This window comes from Nematolebias whitei, chromosome 8 (assembly GCF_014905685.2).
Source record: "Nematolebias whitei isolate Nwh7 chromosome 8, NemWhi1, whole genome shotgun sequence".
NCBI lineage: Eukaryota > Metazoa > Chordata > Actinopteri > Cyprinodontiformes > Rivulidae > Nematolebias > Nematolebias whitei.
The window spans coordinates 16,356,231-16,376,160 of NC_056505.1; the positions used below are offsets into that span (position 1 = coordinate 16,356,231).

General features: G+C 38.6%; 2 protein-coding genes across 2 annotated transcripts in view; both read right to left on the reverse strand.

Moving 5' to 3' along the window:
• The window catches only part of me2 (malic enzyme 2, NAD(+)-dependent, mitochondrial), a 15,386-nt gene extending 7,515 nt beyond the window's left edge, over positions 1-7,871 (reverse strand). Inside the window, exons 1-2 of the mRNA XM_037680349.1 lie at positions 7,670-7,871; positions 4,593-4,745 (exon numbers count right to left, since the gene is read on the reverse strand). Coding sequence (XP_037536277.1) covers positions 4,593-4,745; positions 7,670-7,735 — 219 coding nt within the window. The 5' untranslated portion in view covers positions 7,736-7,871. The remainder of the gene's footprint in view (positions 1-4,592; positions 4,746-7,669) is intronic.
• Positions 7,872-10,945: 3,074 nt separating this feature from the next.
• The window catches only part of mapk4 (mitogen-activated protein kinase 4), an 11,776-nt gene continuing 2,791 nt past the window's right edge, over positions 10,946-19,930 (reverse strand). Inside the window, exons 3-8 of the mRNA XM_037680350.1 lie at positions 15,133-15,277; positions 13,538-13,620; positions 13,285-13,363; positions 12,909-13,116; positions 12,268-12,433; positions 10,946-11,916 (exon numbers count right to left, since the gene is read on the reverse strand). Coding sequence (XP_037536278.1) covers positions 10,987-11,916; positions 12,268-12,433; positions 12,909-13,116; positions 13,285-13,363; positions 13,538-13,620; positions 15,133-15,277 — 1,611 coding nt within the window. The 3' untranslated portion in view covers positions 10,946-10,986. The remainder of the gene's footprint in view (positions 11,917-12,267; positions 12,434-12,908; positions 13,117-13,284; positions 13,364-13,537; positions 13,621-15,132; positions 15,278-19,930) is intronic.

Below are 19,930 nucleotides of genomic sequence, written 5' to 3' on the forward strand. Positions count from 1 at the left end.
AACTTTTTTAGATTTTTCTACCTGGATTATTGAGCATGCATCAGGATGTTAAGAAGTTACTACTAAAAAAAAAAAAACTTTAGATGTAAACATAGTTAAAATCAACATTTCAACCAAAATGCATGAAAAAAAACCGAGACATTTAAACTTAAAAAAGCAATAAGTACAATGTTGAAAATATGATTTAAGTCTATAAAATAACACTCATGAAGAATTAATACTACACTTAGTAATAAATTACTGTTGGGGAAAAAAGTTGCAGTATTTTTATTGGTCACTGGAGGGCGTGCTGCCTTACTTGTTGGTCAACAGGCCGAACCTAGGACTCCTTAGAGCAGAGTATAAGTTGAGAAACAGAAGAGTAACCAGATGAAAGGAATTTTGCCAGAGGAAAGTAACAGGAATTATAAATGGGAGCAGCTTTAAGGAGCCAATGATGAACAGCTTGTGCAGTAACAGCCTGTAAAAAGTCAGGAGGTATTTTCATGAGCCTGGGGTGTTTGTGAGCCTGTGTAGGGGGTGCAGCCCTGGCTCTGAATGAAACCGGGCCTGAACATATGCAAACCATTCAGTGAGGGGCTGGGGAAGGGGCTGGTTATGTTGTATAAGTGATGTTTGTTGGGGGGCTCCTCTAAAAGAATGCTTAGTCATGCTGATTATGCATTTTACTTTGCTCAGCTTGAACAAGACAACAGTTCTACAAACATGTTTTTAAAGCTTTATTTTTATGTGGAAATGTTCATATTCTGTTTACCACTAAAGCAGCATGCTTCGAGTGATTTAGATATAAATATTTTTATTTTTATTTAAAAAGGCACATCCTTCAGGTCAGATTTGTTTTGTTTTTACCGTTTGTGCACACTTTCCCAAAAGTAGAGTACACTTTTAGCCATGATTTCATTCACTTGTCGATGTACTGAGACAAAAATAAACACATTATATCCTCTTCAATAAACCAATTACCGCACTTTACAATTGAGCACTTTTATAATTAACAAGTAAAACAAGAGTTCTTTAGCCTGGTGCACTATCCTGATAAACTCAGTCCATGTGCAATTTCTATGGCAAAGTTTCAGACTTTTTAAAACTTGTATCTTAAGACTTCTCAACTAATTTCCAGGCAAAACTCCACAAATGATGGAGATCAGTCAATACCACTTCTAAAAAACAAAAGGCTTGTGTTTCTAATGAGTGAGTTTATAGGCACATTTCATGGTTCAAGCCATTTGTCAGTCATAATGTCAACATAATGTTCATTTAGTAAAACTATGCTCCCATTTAGAGTAAATCTAAAGAGTTAGAAATTTATATTTTATATTTTAAGAAAAGAAGAGGTAGGATAAATCTGGCCATGCAAAGGTTTCTCCACTCTCTGATTTTTCTTCTTTTTTTTTACTTACACAGACCTGAAAAATACTAAACCCTGAACTGCAAAAGCAGGTAAAGAAAATGACTGACTAACTAAAGGGCGGACAAATACGTTTTTGCACTGATAATATCAGATACTCCTGATTTAGCTTAACTTCCAATGAGGTAAATCACATCACCTCAAGTTACTCAAGCTTCCTGTTACAAAAGCCACCTAAAACTTTGGGCAGATCACAGGAAACTCATAAATAGAGCTCCACCAATATATCGGTAGGGCCAATTTAGGCGTTCGGGGACATACTGGTATCTGTGATAATTATGCGCCACTATAAACACTTCTAATTTACACCCCTAACATACAGGGAACAAGCCGTGTCCTTACTTGCAAATGGAGTAATTGTACAATGTATACAGCAGAGGGCGCATGCAGACTACTTCTCCTACTCTGCTCCTGTTTCCTGGAATATCTTGCAAAAAGATCTGAAGCTCTTGACCTTGACCTCTCTATAAGTGGCTTCAAACGTCTGGAAAAGTTAATGGCAAAAACCAATACAGACATGTTCCTGTTTTTAGTATCCTACATCACTTTACAACCTAGCTGTTTTTGGTTTGTTTTTTAATACCATTTTCTTTTATTTGTTCTTCTCAATTTGTCTCATTCTTTTATGATAGTCTACTGTTGTCATCACTCTGTTAAAATCAGGTCTCTCTTGTAAACGAGTCCCAGAGGCTCAATGGGATTAACTTGTATAAATAAAGGTTGAATGAATGACCATGCTGCACAATTGACTCACAGCACAGCCAAAGCAGGGAGCAATACTGTGTAGCGTATTTTGCTGAGCAAAGCATGGCAAGTTTATTGTAACAGATCTGATAATAATTTAAAAAAAAAATTAAAATAAAAAAATCAATAATAAATTATCTGCAATCCTCCAACCCGCTTGTCATTAGCTGTGTGTCTCTCAAGTTAGCAAGCTGTTTAGATAACCTAGCATATTGCCATGTAAAACTTTATCCAGAACAATAAATCTAACAAAGAGGTAAAACATATAAGTGTTAATAATGTAATCATTGTCGTCCTCAATGAAATGCAGTGTGTCTGAAATCTTTACTTCTCTGCAAAGAAAAAAAAGCAGCTGCTGCAGTCAATACTAATTAGGCATTCACCATATGTGGCTGTTTAAACAATGAACAGGGAAGAGTGTTTCTTTGTTTAATTTATATTTTATAACACACTTGATAACTTTATGGTGAATAGTGGAGGATAGAAAATATGAACGCACATGAGGAAGACTGTTTTTATGATCAGTGAACTACTTGTGGGACTAGGTATAGAGTGGCTCTGATTTGCTTAGCTTCATGGTTGCTAACAGCTGTGCTAAATAAACAAGTCCACTCGCTGTTTTTTTAGATTCTTGGGGGTGGACAAAGCAAAAAGTAATAATTCAGCCAGTATATGTTAATGGCATTAGCCTTCCCCTCCCAATATCGGTATTGATGACAGCCAAAATTTCACATCGGTCAGGCTCTACTACTAAAATCCAAACACTTCATAATTATGTCACACAATAATAAACACTGCAATAAAAATACAATATTTGTATGGGAAGCTGCAAAAGTCACAATGTGACAAAACATAATTCTGCATTTTTAAAGACAATAAATGGGAATCATTTTAATAATTTTGGTAATTAGTCATTTGTGATCAAAATGTGGTTTACAGTAGTCCCTCGATACTTCACGGTTCATTTTTCGCGGACTCACTCGATCGTGTTTTTTCAAAATAAGATTGGACATGACACACAATTGGCTGATTGATGTATGAGATGCACAATCGGCATGGAATTTTTATTCAAAATAAATTATTTTAAATTACTTAGCACTTGTGTGCAGCCCAAGCTTCAGAAAAAGCTTCCTCCTAGCTGATCAGCTGATCTCTGTGCAGAGTGGAGAAGTGGGCGTGGCCGAGAGTGCAGTGAGGCAGGGAGCTGAAATCATGACATGCTGTGCTCATATAGAGCGTTTAGAGTTTAGAAACATTGTTTAGAATATTGCAAGAGTGTGGGAAGGGCTTAAAACACCTTAATATATATGTATATATAAATACTAAAATAAACTACTACTTACTACTTGTACTACTATTCCTACTTGGCAGTTTTTCACTTATAGCAGGGCTTCAGGGTACGGATCCACCACGATAAACGAGGGACTACTGTACACAGTAGATCACAGTTTTAGAGTCAAACTCAAAAGGCACACTGTGTGAAAGAGAAAAGTGGAGTGGAGTCAAGTTTCTCACTCCACCTTCTAAAACTTGCTGCTGTGAAAAAAAAAAGCACCTAAAGATAGAGCCTAAAGTTGTACAGCAGCCTGTTGTAAATCTTTCAAAAAGAAGTCTTCATGCTGGCCGAGAAACTTATTTAAATGGTAACGCACACTTTATAACCTACTAATTGCTTAGTAAATTTGAAAAAAAAAACGTACAGGAAACAAAAATGCAAGAAAAAAAAATATCTCGCTGGAAGTGAGCATCAGTAAAGAATTATGATTAATCAAACTATAAATGAAAAAAATAACTAATCTCTTCTCTGTCTATTAAAAGCTGAAGACAGAACAATGGTCATTTGTGATGACCACAAAAACAGCAAACATGTCTGGTATTCAAAACTCCCTTGAAACGCAGAACTTCCCTCATTCCAAGAGTGAGAAAACCAGCATTGTTTTTTTTTCCGTTGTCAATATAAACAGAGGTTCTTTTTTATTTTTTTATTCTTGCATTTGTGTTTTAAGTTTTTTATTAATTTTCTCGTTTTCTTTAGATTTACAAGCTCTGCTGGCTATCCTAAAGACCACAAACACAGAGTTAACAGGAAACTGGTGAAAAATATAGAAAATTCTGTTTACTCTGTAGCCCCAGACTTTACAGAATGGATCCTAAGATCATTTTAACAGAAAACTATATGAATGGAGTACATTTATTTCTTTAATCGTCAGTTTTGCCTTGATGTTCTTCTTCTTTTTTTTTACACTGTGGTCAACCAAATGTCCTCTTTTTATTTGCTGAGCCTTACAAATAGTTTCTGCTTAGCTATACAAAAAGTGATCTTAACCAATCAACTTCTTATCATGACAAAACCAGCATCCGTCTAGACGATGCAGCATGCACACGAAACAAAAATCTATTTTTATAGATTGACACATAAAGGTGCCATTAGTCTGTCTACCTTGTTGGTGTGAGGGTTAAGCATGAGAGGCTTCCCTTTTTCTTTGGTGTGTGTCCATCTGCAAACAGAGACGTGAGGCATCAGACACCAAGTTGTCCTTAACTTGGACAGCATGGCGAAGTACCACAGGTCTGGAAGGTCAGCAGGTTGGTTCTGTGGAAAAACAAAACAAAATGTTGATCTGTGAATACCAGTTTAGAAAACGTGATTCACCATTTCCCCTACCATTATTCAAGGAGGGCGCCCCGCCCTGTCAACAGAACAGAGCGCCCCGCCTACAAAATCCCTCACATCCCACTGCTCTGCCCAGACAGGGGGGCGGAGTTTAACAGCTCAACTGACTCCAAACTGCATGCAATACAAACGTAGAGCTCCGCTATACTCCCCACCCATTCGTCAACAAATGCCGGCACTAACACGCAATACAGATGCAGCACTCTGCCCCCCCCCCCCCCAGTATTTCCCCTATACAAGCAGGGTACCCAGCCCCGTCAACAGAACAGAGCGCCCTGCACACCGAACTCCCCACCCCTGACAACTGTTGGCATTGATGTGTGCACAATACGAACATGCTAGCAAAAATGCTAATGACGTACTGCTTGGCTTCTGCAAACCCCCCCCCCCCCCCCCCCCAACTAAGCTAGCAGGTAACACAGATGTGACTCTGTCCTGTACTCCTCTTACCCACCCGACAATGGAAAAAAAAAAAGGACGACAAGCGCCCTGCCAAGGGAGCTGATCTAGGAGAAACACTGCACACACCCACGTCGAGAACTGCAAACTGCCACCACTACTGTAGTGCTATGTGCTATGGTTCCCCCCCGGTCGTCGTCGACAAAAACCCCGAAGAGACGAGCGCCCACCCAAGGCAAGTAACCTAGGGGAAACAATGCATTTACATTAGCTTTTAAGACGTTTAAAAGTTTGTAATTCTGTCAGTGAGAGGTGATTTAATCTTGTTTCTGATAATACCTGAAGCACGAAGTGGCAACAATCTTTGATTATATGACATCTGATCCCAGTAACAGCTTGACACAACATAAGGCTGTCAGTAATGTTGAGTATCAGTCTAACAACACACCCACAAACAAAGCTGACGGAATCACCTACAGAGATAAGCTGCCAAAATCTTTGGCATTGGCAGCCAAAGAAACTAACCCAAACTTTGAGTATTCTGGTGAAGTTGACCCGATTGGAGGGCACATCCCCACCCGTTGATTGGCAACACGCAGTAAAACATCATCTGTGAAGTGCTGTGTGCTGCAGGCTGGACCTGTGGGAAATTATCAGGACACCTAGACAACCCAAAAAAGGCTTTGGAGGCCATGTTGCAACCAAAGATGACCAGCCTACCCAAGCCATATTTAAGCTATTTATGTGCAAAACTCAGCTAAACTATTTGCCACAACGATGAATAGCCAGGAAGGGGCACAGGCAACATAATTCAGTTGATAAGACAGGCCATAGCAGTTTGTCAAGAGCGCCAACCTCAAGATGCAGGACGAGACAACCAGCAGTTAATCAAGTACTTCCAGAAGCTTCAGCTGAAGAATGTAGAAGTGACAGAAAACGTTTGTGTGTCGTTTGCTGGAGAATTCAACCCTAAAGTACAAATGAAAGTTTCTGGTCCTGAAGGCATGGAGTAGCTGAATGTTCAGTTTGCATGGACAGTCCTCATGAGGATTACACTGGTTGTGTTGTTCTGTGTTGAATGCTGAGACAGACCAGTTAAAGGATCCCTTTCGTTTATTGAAGAACCTTAAAATCCACTTGTGCAAACGCAGCCAGTAAATAATGGACAATGTACAAAGCTAGTTTGACACAAATAAGTTGTTGTCTTGAGTGTTAAACACATGTCAACAGGGCAGACTGCTTCAACATCAAACAGTTAACAGGACCATGACAGAGGTGAAGACAAAATGATTTCTCCTGAGCTGAATTTTTCATCCATTTTAGTTTTAGCTAAAATTTACGAGAGCTAGACGAAATGCAGCTGAGACATGCAAAAGTTTTTTTGACAGTATAGCAACCAATGTTTCCACTTCCTTGAACCGTTATAATGAAATATGTGAAAATGAAAAGCTTTATAAAACATAAACATTTATTAAACTGTTCTAGGACCTAAGTGATGTCTATATTGTCAGTGCTATTAAAAAAAACATTTAAAAAAAAGGCTGACATAGTGCAAAGGCTTAAGATAATATTATAGTCTTTAAAACAGATTGCAGCTGAGCTCAGGTGATAAACCAACTTTGACTTGTGATTTTGGCAGAACTATTAAAATTATCTGTGCCCTGAACAACTATAATTTGCCTTCAACCATTTTGCAAGATGAGAATTCAGCCAGAAGCAATTAAAATTCATCACTATTACAACATGAAGGCACTGTACTCTTCTGCAACTAACAAGTATTAAGTCATATTATAATGTCGAAATTTGTAGCCTTTACTGTAAAACCAATCTGCTTTTAAAGCTGTTCACCCTCTGACACAATTTAGTTAAAAAATCTGATCACACAATCATTTCACATAAGCTCTGTCTTGGGAGTCAAATGTTAACCAGTCTGTTCAAACAGCAATAAACATAACGTGAACCATAAAAACTTTTGTTCACACATAGTTTCAAAGTAATTTAATCGGTTACTTATTAATCCATTTCCAAACGAATATTTTAGACAGTATCTGACACAAAATGTAAGTGCGTTTATGCAGATACACAAAATAAGAGTTTTATTGGTTAAAGCAGTAATCTAACCTGACTGTGACCTTTTTTTTTTTTTTTAAGCAGAAACAGTAAAGCAGCTAACTAGCTAACTAACTAACTAACTAACAAGCTAACTCTCGCGCTGGGAGGACATGTCCGTTATTTCAATGATACGTTTCATTTTGTGTCAGCAAAAAAAAAAAAAAAGGACCACATTCTCCATCTTGTTAAGCAAAAACGAAAACAGCTCTCCAAAACAAACCAGGTTTACCCCGACCGAGGAAATAGCTCAGGGGCGCTGCTAATAATAATTCAGACCCTCAGCTGCTCCACGGAACATGAGACAAACTATGGAGACAACCGACTCGGTTTACCTGCCGTAAAAAAACGTGGCGATGCTGCTTTTTCTTCTTCAAATGTCCACAGTGGAAGTTTATCATATATTAGCGATGAGCTTGGGTGGGCGGCTGCAAATGTCACAGACGAGTGATGGTCTGAGAAAACAGGAAAAGCTGCAGCCTCTCAGCCAATCACAGACCGGGATTCCTGCAGCCGCTGAGCCAATCACAGACCGGGATTCCCTTCAGTTACCGTAAAGACCCAAAAAGGCGCGAGACGTTTTGTAAGCGATATTACGGTATCACACATAAACCGTTATACGGTAGCCTAGATAAAACGAAAGAAAGAAAAAAGAAAGAACAACTTGTCTAACTATTTTATTAATTTCCCAACAAAATATTACAATGCAAAGTGATCAATATTGACAATTAAAATCACCAGCATTTTTTTTAATACATAAAGCTGCTGCCTTGAAGCATGATCAGACTATAAGTACAAAAAGGGGCCACATAAATGTCAATTTCACAAAGAGTTACATATTAAAAACATTGTTTAGGCAAAATGCATAGCCGTACATAAAAGAGGGCATATGTTACATTCAGCCAGCTGGAAGCATTGAAGTGTACTGAGGCACATTTTTTAACAGAATTAAGAAAATGGACTCGAGCTCGGTTGCCACTTATGTTGCAGTATGTTTGCCACGTAGTATCGTTACTGCTGCAGAGAATGTGCTGCAAGCATAACCATAAAATATGTATTAAAAAAAAATCTGACTGCAGCACATTTAAATTTTTGCAACTAGCTTAAATATTTAGAAACTTAGTGTTTGTACTTTTCTGACCAATTAATCCAGGTTCTGAAGAAGTACACCATTGGCAATAAATGATTATAAAATATTTCCATCTTTGAGTTGAAATGAAGAATACTTAGAGTTGTAAATATACATGTGTATCATTAAAAATTCTTATATGAATTTTTTGAAGTTTAGTTTTCTGCTGTATGACAAGCTGAAGGCTGCAGTTCATGTAAAAACAGTGCAAGTTTTATGCCTGTTAGGGGATGTAAAGGAGCTTTACGGGTTTTAACTGTTGACTATAAAATAGTCAAGTACTGATAAGCATGCATATTAGATGGAGAACTGAAGAACTGTAAAATATTATTGTTTTAGTAGCAGTGACATTTGATTGCACTACTGGCCTGTAGCTCCAGAACCTAAGCAAATGTCTCATGTACATGTTTAGGCATTGTTGTATGTGGAAAAAGTTCATATTTCCCAACTGTTAAGAACCACAAATACATGCAAAAACATGATTCCATTCAACTGAGAGATTCTGAATACCAAAATGTTTAACATTGCAATCAGCTGCAGCATTCTGGGACAAAAAAGCATTTAAAAACTTTATTTCAACAGATTGTGTGGGTTTGTGGAAAAGTTATGAACAATTAAAATCTTACCATTTGTATTGAATGGTCTAGATTTGGAGAAATGGAGTTAAATTCTGACAGGAGTGACAAGCTAATGGATAATCCAAGAAAAGCCCAAACCAAAATGAATGACTCCATCTATCCATCTATCAATCCATCCATTATCTTTACCTGCTTCTTCCTTTTCTGGGTCATGGGGGTTCACTGGTGCCCATATCCAGCAGCCACTGTGTGAGAGGCGGGGGACACCCTGGACAGGTCTCCAGTCCATCACAGGGACACACAGAGACAAACGAGATAAACAACCATTCACTCTCTCACTCACACCTAGGGACAATTTAGCGTTACCAATCAGTCTAACGTGCATGTTTTTGGTCTGTGGGAGGAAACTGGAGTACCTGGAGAAAACCAAGGCATACATAGAAAAAATATGCAAACTCCACCAAGAAAGTTACCTGGCTGGGATTTGAACCAGCAACCTTCTCGATGAGGGGCAACAGCTCTACCACCTGAGACACGTGCCGCCCAAAATGAATGACTGTCTCCTCAAACTGCACATGTGGGTTCATTCATGATAAACCTTTTTTTACTGTCCTCGTATTTACATTGTACTGTAAATTACATATCCATTCATGGTTATTAACTATGCAGAATTGATGATGGCATATATGTTGATAAATAGTTTTTCAATTAACTTCTATGACAACTTTAAAATTTGAGTTATTTTAAAGTAGCAGTCACCTACTTTGGTCTTGGCCTTGCTGGAAGTAGTTATTAGCTCATTAATCTGGTCAGAATTAATCCCCATCATTCCAATCCAAGGTTGCTCAAACAACTATCTACAGCAGGTAAGATATTTGTTTATAACCTTTCCACAGAACTCCACCTAAAAATATTTGAGCTACCCCATGCAATGTGGATTCACAGCATCACTGAGAACGTCTCTGTATAAATATATTTCTGAAATGCTGGTAAAAAAAGAACCAACTTTCTCCAAAACAGAGATTGCTGTTATTGGTGTTAAAGCTTTCTGTGACATTCATTTAGGTAAGCAGGTGGATAGCTAGAAAACTGTACTTTTTTTCCAGTGGAACGCAGAACATTTTTAGAAAAATCAAGCAGCAAAAAACGACTAATGATCAAAACAGAGCCAAGCTGAAATTATAATAATAACAACAATAATAATTATTATAATATTAATAATAAATTACTTCCATCAAGCTTTCAAATAGAATACTTACAACCTGATTGAAATAGAAAGAATGTGTTCTGGTGTTTAGCCACAAGAAAAACACACTTATACTGAAATATGTGTTTCTATATTAGAAAATTAAATATGAAGGACATGTTTACATGGCTCACTAAATTTAGTATGTCAGTGTTATAGTGTTTATACAGCAATAAATAAATAAAGATGAGAAGTGTGATTAGTTTTCAGTTGATACATTCAAAGCTACTTGGGAGAATCAGATATTGTGTCACGAGCAGAAATTTAGTGAACGCCACCTTTGGAAGACTGATAGCCATTTTGATTACTTTAAAAAAATTCTTGAACAGAAAAACAAATTTAAAGCCAGCTTTAAACACATGAGGGTGCCCTTCTCAAACTGCTGTCGCCAGTGACCTCAGATGTTTGCGTAACACAGTAAGTCTAGTCTCATCGATCCCTGGATTCATTCTGGTGGTTTCTATATGCTGTATTTGGGATTATTTATACCCATGGCCTTCAAATGGCCGAGAGCATCTTAAAGCAAAGGTTTATATGAAGGTTTCTCACAGTTTTTGGCATGTCTTTACAGTCAGACCAAAAAGACAAAAGCTGCTACAGTCAAATGTTTAAGCAGTCGTCCATGATAGAGTTTCATCAATAAGCTTTGGGAGGTGCTATAATATTATCCTGTGTGGAACCAGAAGCTGAAGTGAAGCATCAAGAGTTGGGGGTCTGTGATGGTGGTGGAGTTCTGTGCTCTGGAAGTCCAGGTACCTGAATGTTTGACGTTTTGCTTTCTTCCATCCACATTCCATCTTGTCCTTTCTTCCCGTTAACGTTGTCCTTACTCTGCCGACAAAGTTTCAGCGCTTGGGATATAAACACATCCAGGTCAAACAAACGCTCTTTTTGCTTGACAGGCAAAGACTCCATGGAGTCTGTGTTCGCTGAGGAGGGCGTAGAGGAAAGAGGGTGAGATTCAAGGAGCCCCACAAGTGGTGTAGATGTGGGGGACACTGGTTGAGGAGAAAAAGGAGATGTGGGAGATGAAGGGAAAATGGACGGAAGAGTGTTAGAAGAAGATGTGAATGGAGGAAGGTAGCTCAGTCGGTCCGATTCATATTCAGCTGACGGCTGCTGCACAACTTCCTTCATGTGGAACACCAGAGACGGGTGGTCAGTAGGAGAGAGTGGGAGAGGGGGGGACGAGGTGTAGCAGGAGGGTGAGGATCGCTCCATTGAAGGGCTGGGACTGGGCGAGTGCAGACGAGACTGAGTGGTCTCCACCCAGCGAGAGATTTCCTGGAACAAATCCCCTGTTTCCTCCATTTCTTCCTCTTTTGCTTCCTTAATCTCCCCCAGGTCCTCCATACTGCCACCGATGGTCTCAGCAGGCAGGGGGTGTCTGCTACTGTTTTGCTTCCAGTGAGACAGATCCAGAATCAGCTTGGGCTCTGAGTAGTGTTGAGGTTTTCCCTCCCTCCAGGCGATTTTATCCAGATAAGAAGGAGAGCCCACTTTGTAATCACAGGAGCGACCACAGTCCAGCTCCCCGTACCCCAAACCACAAACTCGTTCCAGAGAAGAATGGGAGTTCCCCAGGAAGCGCTCAGCTGAGCTGCTGTGGGAATATTTCCGGGGGTCAACCTATTCGAGACAAAAGTCAATTAGAAACTTGATGCTAAATTGATTAACCACATAGTGTGTTATCCTGATGCATGCTCACATAGCGTGTTGCTTTGACTGATCCAAATTTGTTTCTAAAGCCCTAATTATGCTGTTCATAACATTCATTACAAGGTGTTTTATCAAGTTTGCTTTAGTATAATAAATATCTTCTTAATAGGGTTTATTGATGCAGCACTCTTTGCCTTTAAGCTCCGGAACTTTGGCAAATGTGGTTAAAGCTTAATCGTCGTCATTATCGCTATGGTAATGTGGTTATTGAAAATGGTATAAACCAGTTAAGAATGGGCAAAAGAACAGAATAAATCCAACCTGAGCCTCTTCTGCCACCGGGCTGGAATTGATCCGGGGGTCCCTTTGCACTTCTTCATTATCTGTGGTGTCTCCCAGGTCGGACAGATTTTGACCAGGAGGCATGCAGCGGCACTTCCCCCATGAATGTTGCCAGCATATATTTGTTGATAAACTGTTATCATACCTGCAGAAAGAAAAAAAATAGTTTGTCAGTCTAGAATAGTGAACATCTCAACGTATATAAAAATCACTTAAAAACTTGATTAAATAAAGTGGCATGAACTGTAAGGCCAAAGACATGCAGGTTGCAAATGCAAGAAACATTCACTGTATGCTACTCGTTATCAATTTTATGATAAAGCTACAGTTTTAGACTAAACTATAGCTTAAGGACATTCTTGAAAGTTACATATATGGTAGAATAAGAATAATAAGCACATTGGGATCAAAATAGTAAGTGAATAAGCTGTGCCTCAATGTTTTTGCACAGCATGGTCTGAGAAATTTATGTTTAAATTGACGAAAAACAAACAAATCTGAACAGAGTTTTGGTTGCATCACTTAAAAACTAATAATCTGTATAAGCTTGCTATAAAAATGATTGATCCCACACACACACACACACACACACACACACACAAACACACTAGTATCTGCACCTTTCCCAGTAAAAGCTGGAAGTCTGACTGCTCAGGCTCTGCTCAGTGATCAGGCTGTCCAACTCATCCTCAATGTGGAAGGGATGTGACGATGTGGGCTCGTCTTCGGGGCAAGAGTACTTCTGAAGGAAGAGGTGGGACAGGGCCTCTTCAGCTGTCAGACGATCCATAGGGTTAAAGGTCAAAATACACTCCAGAAAGTCCACAGCTGGGAAGAAGAGAAGGGACAAAACTCAAATGTCAGCCGCTCAAGTGTTCTCCTCTTCCTTTGAAAGCTCTGCACTTCACCTTTTCAGCTTTTGTGCAACACTTTTATAACTTTTTGTCTTTTTCTATTCACTTTTGTATTCTCAGCACTCAGTTCCTTCCTACTCACCCAAAGCATCCACTTCAGGCAGTAGCTCAGAAAAGGGTTTCTTGACTTTCCATCCATTACTGACGTATGAAGGCATCACCTAGACGAACATATTGCATACTGTTATAACAGTGATTAGAAACAAAGGCTTTAATTTTTTTTTTCGTTTTTCTCTGTACACATATGGCATTATATAAAAAAAATGCTTTCTACTTTTGCAGTCACATAACATCTGGTTATAGGCTGCAGACGTGGCTCGCAGCAGAAGTGTCACCTGCAGCAGATCCTGCCTGTCCTCCTCTCTCAGCACTGGCACCGTGTCGAGAATCAGCTGCATCTGTTCCAGCTCGTGAGCTCCTGGGAGAAAGAAGCAGCCGATCAGAGATCCAGCCCAATAAAAGATAAGATAAAATAAATACAGTCAAGCAAATACAACTGGTGTGATCTGTCAAGAGACAGAAGTTAGAAAAGTCTGTGGAAAAAGGTCCAGACAAGTTAGTTTTCTGAAGTTCACTGTTCCATTCTGCCTAGATATAATTATATATTTTATAAACATGGTTATAAATCATAAAAGTTATGCAGGTAAATGATTAACTTTAGGACTATTCATCTCAAACTGTCAAACATGCTCACCAAAATGTTCCCATCAGCTTAAACACCACCATTTTTTGTTACTATACATGCTGCAAAATATTAGATGCTGTCATGTTCAGCTCCAAGAAAAAAGACCACAGGTTTGTGTTTTTTTTTTTTTTCTTTTCTTTTCTATCAGTTGACAGAGAGCAAATATTTTGTTAACATGCACGCAGTGGTGTAGTCTACATTTTTTGTAGTGGGTATACTGTGCTTAGAAACCAAGGTACTCCAGTGAGTACAATCTATTTTGATTTTTAAGCATATTGAACCTTTCACAATTTCTTTGATGCTTATATTTGAATAAATGTACACCAAACTTTGTACAACAGTTGGCTTTGTATTAAAACATGTTACAGAATTAAAACAGTATCAAAGCAATACATGTTCAAGTATTAAGTAGTAAGTACAAAAGTATTGATTATACAAAAAAACAGGTTGAACCAACTCAAAGTGTTTATAAAATGTTTAAAATGTGTTGACAATGACATCATCCATGTATCATTGCCAATGATAAGTGACATTGGGCACTTTTAAGTGGGTATACTGAAATTCCCAAGCTTTTCTAGTGAGTATACTCCATATACATGTACTCGCATATCGCATAGAGTACACCACTACATGCACGGTCTGTGAAAATTTCCACTTGATGAACAGCAGCAACTCCTGACTGTGAATTTCCATTTTAAATGTTTTCAAGGCAGCAGCAGGTGGTGCTGTGGCCACGCTCCACTCACTCGGAGGAATAAGCAAACTACACTTTGCTCCAAGTCCCAGTGGTAAACAACACAAAAATGGAGTGAGCTGTATACGTTCTTTGTTGAGTGAAAGGTGAGAAAAACACCTCCGACACCTGATGTGTGAGAGTCTCTCTCACAGGACCACAGGAGAGAAGATGGCCCCTCTGAGTTTCTGATGTCAGCATCGTGGGGAGAGGGATGCTGGAGGTCAAAGTCAGTTTCTCAGATGGAATTACATTTCCTTCAGACAAGAAAGTATCTCTCAATCATCATTAGTATTCTGGTCAGGTGAAGGCTGCAAGAGGAATGTAAAGTGTCTTTGGTGGAGGACACTCTCCTCTGTGATGCACTTTTAAGACTGTTTTTGTCTAAAAGTAATTAAGAAATGACTTTTTTTTCCCTTCTTTATTGCAACTAATTTGTGCATCTATTAATTTATTCAGTTGTATTACTTTTATGCATTAGTAAAGTATCCACAGTGAGGTTTCATAAGTACCTGCAAACAGCATGCGTCCAGTGAGCATCTCAGCTAATATGCAGCCGGCCGCCCACATGTCTATGGCCTTGGTGTAATTATTGGGGGACAGGAGCAGGCGGGGGGACCGATACCATTTAGTGACCAAACCCTCGGACAGGTAACCCTGGGGAAGAGTCGGATGGATAGAAACAAATAGGGAAAAAAAGTACAAATTTGAGTCATAAAACAGTGTGATGAACAAGCAACAGATTAGATGGAAATCAGCATTTTAAAAAATGTTGACATTGGGGATTTTTTCAGACATTTAAATTAGAAGTTTTATCAATAATAGTACAAAAACTGAAAGACTGCATTTAATGCTAGCAACGTATTAAATCTACATTTTAAGGTAAGGAAAACAACTAAATGTTTCCTTTATTCTATTTTATTTAGAATTTCATTTGCGCAGCAGAATTAAAACTATTCTTTTTTTGTTTCTGTTTTCTTATGAACCAAAAGTCATCAGTGGTTCATATATAATTTTCAACTGCAGGAGAATTTGTTTAGCACCCAGACTTAATTAGAAGCCATGCAGCTGAAACCAACAAAGTCCATGCTCAATAATCCAGGTATACAATCCAACAATTTTCACTCAAGTTTGATTGTATACCTGGATTATTGAGCATGGACTTTGTTGGTTTTGAACCAGTTTGTCATGACTGTCGATGAGGGAGAGGGCCTGCACCAGAGGAGGGGGGCGTGCCAAAGACACCATCTTAGCATCAACATAACTGGTTTGTTCCACTTTGGAGTAAGCTGTTGGGAGAAGAATCAGTTTTGTGTTGTGTGCTTCCTTAACTGATGAAGCCTTCTGGATGGAAGTTGAAATATTTCAGAAAAAAAAAAGAAGCTGTCCAGATGACCTCACTGAAAATTGTTGGCATGCAGCTGAAACTACAGAAATTATTTTTTTCTGCATAAATGCAGCGTGAATGTTGAATGTTGAATGCTGAAATACGCTGAAGAACGTGATTTTTTTTTTTTTAGAGGTGTTAAAGTTAAAATGAACCATAACACTAAGCTAAAATGCGAAAAGTCTAGCTAAACGCTAAAACTAGCCAAGTTCTAGCTAAAAGCTAAAAGTTGCATAATACCATCAAAACTAAAAGTATCACAATGCTGGTTAAAATGTAAAATTAGCAAAATACTAGCTAAAACCTGAAAGTGGAAAAACACTGGCTAAAATGCAAAACAAATACAATACTAGCCCAAATCGAAAAGTAACAAAATGTTAAATTTAAAAAGCAGCTAAAACTTGAATGCAGCAAAGCATTGTTGAAAAGTAGTAAACTGGTGGCTAAAAGTAAAGCAGCAACTTAATACTAAAAGTAACGCAACGCAGTCAAAAAGCCAAAGTCACAAAAGATAAAAAATATTCAAGGTTCTTTATTTGTCATACCACATGTGGTACATGTGGTGGAACAAAATTGTGTACACAGGGTCCCAGTTACATATATACATAAATATACACATAAATATGGCAACTATGCTGAATTAGATTTCAGAAATTGATCTTACAGCTTCTTTTTTTTAATAAACAAGACATTCTAAAAGAAAAGATTGTATATAGCAAATCATTTACTGACTTGAATATGTCTTTATGTATTCTGTATATGTATATAATTGTTTTCCCTTTTTATTTTTTCAATGTTTCAGGATATTTATTGAGTAATTTAGTTTCAGCCTTTCATCCTTTGAGTTGAGGTTGTTTTGCCCAGCCTCACATAAAACACCACCTCGGACACCATACTGAGCAGCACAGGGGCTCCTCGGGAGACGGTCCTCTCGCTGTTTCTGTTCATCTCTACACCTCGGACTTCAGGTACAACTCACAATCCTGCCATCTGCAGAAGTTCTTGGATGACACTGCCATTGTGGGCTGCATCACTAGTTACCAAGAAGCTAAATACAGAGGTGTGGTGGACTGAACCACCTGCAACTCAATGTTGGAAAAACAAAAAAGCTGCAGGTGGACTACAGGAAGAAGACCAGCCCCCCAAGCCTATCAACATCAAGGGTACTAAGGTGGACACTGTGGATTGCTACAAGCACCTGGGGGTCCACCTAGACAATAAACTGGACTGGACAGCTAACACCAACGCCCTCAAAAAGAAAGGGCAGAGTCGCCTTTTTCTTCTGAGAAGACTCGGGTCCTTTAACAGCTGCAGGACCATGCTGCAGATGTTTTAAATTCGGTGGTCTCCAGTGTCTTCTTCTACGCTGTGGTGTGCTGGGGCAGCAGGGTGAAGAAAGCTGATGCCAACAGACTCAATAAGATCATCAGGATAGCTGGCTCTGTTCTGGGAGTGGACCTGCAGTCTCTGACAGAGGTGTCTGAGCAGAGGATGCTGAGGAAACTTCTCCAGATCCTGAACAACACGTCACTCCCCCTGCACGACACCCTGGACTCTTACCGCAGCACCTTCAGTCGTAGACTGAGACCACTGAGGTGCTTCACAGAACAACACAGGAAGTCCTTCCTCCCTGTGGCTATCAAACCTTTCAACTCCTCCTTCTTTCTTCACACAGGACAATAAAATTAATCCTGCACCACAATAAACTCTTTGTTTCTGTCCACATCTGGCCTGTTATAGATCTTAACTGTCAGTGTTTTTATATTCTCTGTTATTTTTCATATCTTGTGTGATTCCTTTGTATTGAAACTCTGGCACAACAATTTCCTGGGGATCAATAAAGTTCTTATCTTGCTAAAGCTGACTATGAACCATTTTATAAGCCTTCACTTTGCCATTCATCCTTGTAGAAATGAGATATTGTTCTCACAATGGGGGCTATAGACTATTCTGTAGCCGTTTTTACGAACAACCCCTAAATTGTCCTTCGTTAATCCACTTGTAGCCTAAGTTTAGCTCTACACCAAGCAGAAGGTAGCTTCTCTCAAAATTAAATTTCAAGCCTGCTAAATCGGTTTCAGCACTTAACTGAAATGCCACGGCCTTTTCCATCTTTAGAGCTCCCAACGAAAAGAAAAAGTGTCTTGTTTAGGTGGAGATAAGCTTGTTGATCAGCAGATGGTGACTCAGAGAGTGGAATCGTTGTTGGCCACCTACACAAATGTTCCCTAACCTTTTACATCCATCAGTTTCAGCAGTGTGCCCCGACACAGCTCAGTTCTCTTTAAACCAGCTTTACTGGAAATGGAACACGGTGAGAAACGAGCTTCTCATTAGTTGCATGACAGCTGAGAATGAGAAGCAAGAGTCACTGTCACCTGCCTTTTATTGTCACAGTTGCTCTTCTATTCCTCTGTAACACTACATCATTATCTACTTTTTGCTCATTCTATCTCCATGCCTGATCTGTCTGATTCTGCTTTCTGTGCAACTTACTGTCTGTTCTCATTTTGTGTGGCAGCAGCTAACAAAGCAGAAACTGATGTTGAGCGCTCCGTGAAAGAACATCTGCTTCCAGCGTTTCAAAGATGTCAAAGTGCATTTTCAGGTGATCCTAATAAAAGTAACTGCAAAAGAAAAGTTTAGTTTTATAAATCAATCCAAATAAAGTTTTGATAATACAGAAGGTACTTCTAACCCTCCTAGCTTCTTGTCTATTAGTCTGCTGGAACAGTATTTTTTTAAACTTTCCTGCTTCTCTCACCTTCTTTTGCAGCTTCTCCTTCCTTGTTGTTTGACTTGCTACCCATGTTAAATACTCTGCCTCCCTATACTCATTTCACCTTTTCTTCCTCTCCGTCTTTAATCCAAAAAACATTCTGGACATCAGCAGGTGACATTCACACATGCAAACTCTCAGGTGGATCAAGTTCCTGCTGGTGTAAATGTGTTTTTTCTGACTCTGGTCTCCTCCCAGCTCTCTTCACTCAAGGTAAATGTTTGTTTGAAAGGCTTAATGCCAGATGACTGCCCACAAATCCTAATTTCAATGAACTGCAGTGTTAAGGTAACCTTGTAAAACACTGAGCAAGAAGATGGATGCTATAACAGAAGCACAATGTTGAAGTGATTAAAAACAGGAAGTTATGTAAAAACAAACAAACAACAAATGTTTCTGTTGAAGCTGAAATTAAATTAAATTAAATTTATCAGGACAAATGTGATAAAAGACTTATCTGAAAACAAAGAAAAATGCTAAACATCCATCCATCCATCTATCCATGCATACAAACATACATACATACATACATACATACATACATACATGCATCCATCCATGCATACATACATACATACATACGTACATATGTACATACATACGTACATGCATACATACATGCATCCATCCATGCATACATACAAACATATATACATACATACGTACATATGTACATACATACGTACATGCATACATACATGCATCCATCCATGCATACATACAAATATACATACATACATACGTACGTATGTACATACATACATACATACATACATACATACATACATACATACATGCATCCATCCATGCATACATACAAACATACATACATACATACGTACATATGTACATACATACATGCATACATGCATACAAACACACATACATACATACATACATACATACATACATACATACATACATACATACATACATACATACATACATGCATCCATCCATGCATACATACAAACATACAAACATACATACATACGTACATATGTACATACATACAAACATACATACATACATACATACGTACATACATACATACATACATACATACATACATACATACATACATACATCCATCCATCCATACATACATACATACATACATACATACATACATACATACATACAT